The sequence below is a fragment of the Eptesicus fuscus genome, chromosome 4 (assembly GCF_027574615.1).
Source record: "Eptesicus fuscus isolate TK198812 chromosome 4, DD_ASM_mEF_20220401, whole genome shotgun sequence".
NCBI classification, from domain to species: Eukaryota; Metazoa; Chordata; class Mammalia; order Chiroptera; family Vespertilionidae; genus Eptesicus; species Eptesicus fuscus.
The window spans coordinates 23,191,482-23,197,781 of NC_072476.1; the positions used below are offsets into that span (position 1 = coordinate 23,191,482).

A 6,300-nucleotide genomic window follows, 5' to 3' on the forward strand; every position below is an offset into this window, starting at 1 on the left:
GTTCTCTGATTCATGGCTCAGTGGCTGAGCGTCGCCGAGGAGAGAACAGAGTGGGCCATGTTCTCACCAGGCTTTGTGTGTTGTATCACGAGGCTGCTCTGTGGCATCGCTGTGGGCGGCTGAGGAAACCTACCTCTCAGGAGCCCAGGTGAAGGGGTTTGTATTTGGATGTCGGGGAGTCATCATTGGCCATTACATGGGAGCCCAGTTTCCTCACGAGAGGATAAGTGGAGACCAGGCCACATCCATAACCTCGTTTTGCTCACAGAGCTGGGATGGAGAGAAGAGGTGTGCGGGGAACGGGGCGGGGTGGGGGGGGGGTGGCGTGTCTCCTTGAATATTTGAGCTGTTTCAATAGCTTGGATGGGAAATTCACCACCTCAAGAACTGGGAAAAACAGTGTGAGGGATCCTAGCTGGTATGGCTAAGTGGTTGGAGTGTCAGCCCCTGGACTGAAGGGTCATGGGTTCAATTCCAGTCAAGGGCAAATATCTTGGTTGCAGGTTTGATCCCTGGCCCTGTTTGGGGCATGTGCAGAAGGCAGCCAATCGGTGTCTGTCTGTCTGTCTGTCTCTGTCTCTGTCTCTGTCTCTGTCTCTCTCTCTCTCTCTCTCTCTCTCTTTCTCTCCCCCTCTCCCCCTCCCCTTCCCTTCCACCCTCTCTCAAAATCAATGGAAAAAATATCCTGGGTTGAGGTTTAACAACAACAACAAAAGAAAAAAGAACAGTGTGAGGGAAATAACCTGATTATTACTTAATATCATCTTGAGTTGAAAATAATAGGGCCTATTTAAAATCCCTCCCTGTCTGATGCCTGGGTCTTTGGAGGTCTAGTCGCTTATAAAAAGGGCTAATTATAATTTTTAACTTCTATGAAGAGCCGACAACAGCCCCTAAAGGAGCACCTCTAGGAAGCTGGAGCAGAGAGGGCTGAGTTGGGTTGACCAGATGACTGAACTGCTTTGGGGCAGATATCTGACATGAGGGTATTCTGAGATAGGAGGTATCCCCCAGATAGCGGCATTCTCACCTCACGCTGGTCCTTCCTGTCCCCCAGGTTGGCATCGTGGGGCGGACGGGAGCCGGGAAGTCATCCCTGACCCTGGGCTTGTTTCGGATCAAGGAGTCTTCAGGAGGAGAGATCATTATCGACAACGTCAACATCGCCAAAATCGGCCTGCACGATCTCCGCTTCAAGATCACCATCATCCCCCAGGTGGGGTCTGTGTGAGGCCACCAGGAGAGCAATGCGTGTCTGTTTTCAGTGTACAGATATAAATGTGTTCCTACTTTATTATTCTTACTAAAATTATGCTATGTTGCTCCTCCACTGAATCTCCTCTTAGCATATAAATAGCAGTGGGAATTAACCAGATGTCGTCCCTGCACTTGGCCACCAAGAGCAGCTAACAGGATGTTTAAACACTGGCTTTCTGCTGGCTGTCAGTCAGGACAGGCCTCTCTTACCCTTCCCAGAGCTAAATGAGAAGAATTTTCTGGCCCCACTGGCGTGGCTCAGTGGTTGAACATCGACCTATGAACCAAGAGGTCCTGGTTAGATTTCCAGTCAGGGCACATGCCCAGGTTGCAGGCTCGATCCCCAGTTGGGGGTGTGCAAGAGGTAGCCGATCAATGATTCTCTCTCATCATTGATGTTTCTATCTCTTTCTTCCTTCCTCTCTGAAATCAATGAAATATATGTTAAAAAATACTACAGATATGATTTTTAAAAAAAAAAGAATTTTCTAGACTGATTCCTGAAGGCGCTGATTCCCTAATATGTTGCTTTTTAATGTTATTTTTCCTGAAATTTCTTCTAAGATTCTTTTCTGGAGGCAGGGGATGGGGAGGAATCGACACTACTTGACGATTAGGAATTATCCATGTCACATCTTTCTGGAAGGCTCCTGACACATTTGCATATTGAAGGCTCCAGGAAGTTTTGTCAAAAAAGTAATCTATTTTATTTCACCTAACACAGAGATTTCCAGATTTCCCCCCCATTATTAATATCTCTAGAAATAGTGATTCTGAGGAACTCTCATGCCCAATCGTGAACAATTCTGGCAAGAACTCTCTGTGTCCCACCTCTGTCGCATCCACGTCCAGCTGACGTTGAGCCTCACATACTGACTGCTGTCTTCTCTCTGAACAGGACCCCATTTTGTTTTCGGGTTCTCTCCGCATGAACCTGGACCCGTTCAGCCAGTACTCGGATGAAGAGGTCTGGACGTCACTGGAGCTGGCTCACCTGAAGAACTTTGTGTCAGCGCTTCCTGACAAGCTGAACCACGAGTGCACGGAAGGCGGGGAGAACCTGAGGTGGGTTGGTCGGGGTCCGGCGGGGTCTCCTCAGCCTCCCCTCGGTCAGGGTGCATGATGATTCTGTCCTTTTGCACCTGTGTCAGATCCAGGTTGGAGTCCCAGCTCGGCCACACATGAGCCTTTTGTTTCTTGGAGCCTCAGTTTCGGTATTTATAAAATCACTCATGTGGCTGGGGGTCCACTGCCATTAGCTTATCTGATTGGCTTCCATTGGGGCAGTTCATGTCCCTCATCCCTCCAGCAGACCAGCTCAGGAGTGTTGTCATGGTGATGGCAGAGGCGCAAACCCTGGCGTGCATTCCCATGTCAAGCTTCTTCCAGCCTTATGTTTGCCAGCACCCCATTTGGCCAAAGCAAGGCACAAGGCTGAATCCAGAGTCAGTTGTGAGGGCCTGGATATGGGGCCCCTTTTGCTGCCTGTCACACTACCCACGCTGAACATGTCCAATGTTTGATATTCCTCTGAGCCCTGTGCTGAGAACGATCCCGAGCTCGCTTCTAGCTCAACAGGAAGAACGTTGTGATGGATTAGTGATGTCTGTCTTTGGCACGGGTGTGGAAGTGGACCCTCTCCTGCTCCGAGCAACACCAAGTCTCTTCTCCCTCCTCCCAGCTCAGGCCAGGGCTCAGGGTCGGGTGGTTTTGACTGTCTCCTGGTCTTTTTCTCCTGGTCAAGTGTTGGGCAGCGCCAGCTCGTGTGCCTGGCCCGGGCCTTGCTGAGGAAGACGAAGATCCTTGTGTTGGATGAGGCCACGGCGGCCGTGGACCTGGAAACCGATGACCTCATTCAGTCCACCATCCGGACACAGTTCGACGATTGTACTGTCCTCACCATCGCTCACCGTCTCAACACCATCATGGACTACACCAGGTGAAGCATCTGGCACAGAAGGCCTCTAGGCCTTGGTGCTCACCTCACTCATTCATTCATTCAGCACTGTCCTATGCATAGGGAACAGCCCCAGTTGGTGGGACCTCGCTTTATCACGGGTAGTACCAGGTATTTTTGATGTCACATGTGCAGTGCCTGCCACCAAGCTGGCCCTGTTCCAGGTACTGGGGACTCGGCAGGAAGCCTGGCTAAGGGACCTTATAGATTAGCTGGGGGCTGGGTGCAGAGTCAGATAATAAACACGGCAATAAATAAAAGCAAGTTGTGTTGGGAAGGAAACAGAGCAGGTGATAGCGAGTGTCGTGTGTAGCATCACAGGACTTTGACTAGGAATAGCGCTTGAGAAGGGGTAACCAGTTGGAAGGCTACTGCAGCAGTCCTGACAGAGGTGAGGGGCCCGACCCAGAGCCGGGATTTGCCTCGCTGGGCTCTTGCGGGCATGAGGTGCCAACCCCTCCTACCACTCATGTCTGCGTGCCCTCCCCTTGCAGGGTGATCGTCCTGGACAAAGGAGAGATCCGGGAGAGCGGCACCCCCTCTGACCTGCTGCAGCAGAGAGGCCTGTTCTACAGCATGGCCAAAGACGCCGGCTTGCTGTAAGCCCGGCGCTGGTGCGTCTGGTTTGACCTGCAAGGCCCACATGCCTTGTCCCAGGATGAGTCAGCCTCTTTGGGAACCCAAGCGTCCCATATACTGAAACCAAAAAAGGAAAAAAAACCAAACCCACTAAGACAAAACCACAAAGCAGCCACCCTCTGGTCCGCCGCCTGGAATTGGCTGTGAAGAAACAGGAGGGACACAGAGAGGCAGCCCACCAAAGACACGCACACCCTCGCCTGTTCCCCCCGCAGGACGCACCGGCGTCGCACAACCTGGGAGGGCCCGCTCGTGCTCTTGGTGCTCTGCAGGGCGGTGTGGCAGCCAGACTTCTCGAGAAATTGGTTGCGTAAAACATGCTAGTGACCAAATCCAGCCAACTGCCTCAAATCTCTGTAGCCAAAGTCTGGAATTCCGAGTCTTCGGCCCCGGCTGCTTGTGCTGGCACCTCTAACATCTGGGCTCCCCCCAGAATGCCTCGTCTCCTTGGGGCTGCTGTTTGGAGGTGAGGGGCCTTGGTGAAGATCATCCTCGCCCTCAGGCGGTGTCCTGGGGTCCGTGGACACTCCTCTCACCAGCCATCCCGTCTTCTGGGCGCTCAGACACAGAGCCAGCGTCCCAGCCCAGGCCGGAGGCAGCCTCATCACCCGCGGGCTTCTCGTTGGCAAGACCGGCTGGACTTTCGGGGGACCTGGACCTGGAGCCCCAGGGCTGGGGGATCCTCTCTCAGGACCAGTTCCCCACATTGGCTGCTCACCTCCTCACCCACTCCGGTCTTTTCCCTGCCTTTCCTCCTGCCTCCTTTTGCCAGTTGTAGCACGGATTGCCTCGAGGCACCTGGAAGGGGCTTGCTCGTGGTTGTGAAGGGTTCAAAGCCAGGAGCACTGGGCACCGCCGCGGATGACCAGCGGGTACTGAATCGGACGGGTACTGAATCGAGCTCCGTTCAGACTTCTCCTCGTATTTAGATTTCAGTTCCTCGCCCTTGGCCCCCGGCTAGCTGTCAGAGGCGGCGGCGTGGAGACCCGGACGTGTAGTTATTGAGTGTGTTCCAGGACAAGAAAAAGAACCCATTCACGAATATCAGTGATTTTTTTTTTCCTTTTTTTTTTTTTTTTTTTTTTAAAGTACTGCTCCAGGGAGAAACACTGTCTCGACTTGAATTTCTTGGGCGGAAGTGTTGGGCCGGGAGCAGCTCTCCCCGGGAAAGCCAAGGTGGCCGGCATCTGACGGCGGGTCTGCGGGTTCCTGAAGAAAAAGCGGAGTGGAGCCCTCCAGGGCCCATCCTTCAAGGCTCAGAGACCCAGGGAAGACCCACAAAGCAGAGGCAGTGCTGCCCCGAGGTCCCTTGCTGACTTCAAATCCAGAAAAGCATCTTCCTTTAGGTGGAAATATATATATTTATTTTTTGTAAGTTATACCATTCTTTCACATTAGATAAACCAAGTTTTTCTTGGGAATCGTTTTGTAATGACTTACACTGGAAACGAGAACATTTACAAGCAATTTGCAGTAAAAAAAAAATGTTATTTCTTTCTAATGACGATTCCATTTTCTTTGGGGTTTCAGCCATCTCCTCTGGGAGTCAGCATGGGGCTCCCCTCTCGTCTGCTTTCCTCCTCCTTTCCTGTTGGCAAACATGCCATCGCTAGTGGGAGCCCCTGTCGGAAATGGGAGCCCAGAGGTTAAGAACTGTGTCGGGTAGAGTGGGGAGTCAGCGTGGACGGAGCCCAGGCTCTGGCGTCAGACAGACCTGGCCTGAGTCCGGCCCTTGTCATTTGCTGGCTGTGTGACCCCGGGCAAGTCACTTAGTCTCTGTTGCCTCATCTGTAAAGTGGAGCTGATCACACCTTCCCGATGGGATTGTTAAGAGGAGCAGTGATGTGTGTGTGGCCCAGGTCGGGTTCTAAGACAAAAACCACGTGGCCTCCATTGCCCTTGAACATCCCTTGGTATTCGTCAGGATAGGCTGGGCCGTGCTGTAGCCGTAAACTCGTGGGAGATGAACACAAGGGTTCCATTTCTCGCTCATACACTTCCTGATGAGGGTCAGGCGCCCCTGCGGGGTCACTCCCTGCCAAGCAGCGACTGCGAGAGCCAGGCTGTCCTGGGCTTTTGACGTTGCCTCTCAGGAGCTGGCTTCCAGGTCACCATAGGAGGGAGAATGTGGACGACTCGGACCCACTCATAAGTGTCTCAAACCAGAAATGAAGTCAGTGATCATGCAGGTACGATCAGCTCCATGTGTGGCTTCCCTGGATGTGTGTGTTCCCCGCCAGCCAGGCTCTGCTGGCAGGAGCCACGGCGGGGGGCTTAGTGGCTTGGGTGACATGCAGGCTGGTCCCCACAGCAAGGATGTGGGCCAGCAGCAGCCCTGTCAGCAGGCTCGTGGGCACTGGCTCCTGTGGCCCACACTCTGCCCCCTGGCAGACCATCTCCTTCCGTGAAAGAAGGCTTTTTTTTGTGACCCTGGAATGATCCCACGT

The 6,300-nt window shown here is 53.0% G+C and overlaps 1 protein-coding gene across 1 annotated transcript in view; it reads left to right on the forward strand.

Annotated features, from left to right (window-relative positions):
* The window catches only part of ABCC1 (ATP binding cassette subfamily C member 1), a 152,242-nt gene extending 146,894 nt beyond the window's left edge, over positions 1-5,348 (forward strand). The window contains exons 28-31 of the mRNA XM_054714773.1: positions 1,058-1,216; positions 2,156-2,322; positions 3,002-3,196; positions 3,709-5,348. Coding sequence (XP_054570748.1) covers positions 1,058-1,216; positions 2,156-2,322; positions 3,002-3,196; positions 3,709-3,817 — 630 coding nt within the window. The 3' untranslated portion in view covers positions 3,818-5,348. The remainder of the gene's footprint in view (positions 1-1,057; positions 1,217-2,155; positions 2,323-3,001; positions 3,197-3,708) is intronic.
* The last annotated feature ends 952 nt before the right edge of the window (positions 5,349-6,300 follow it).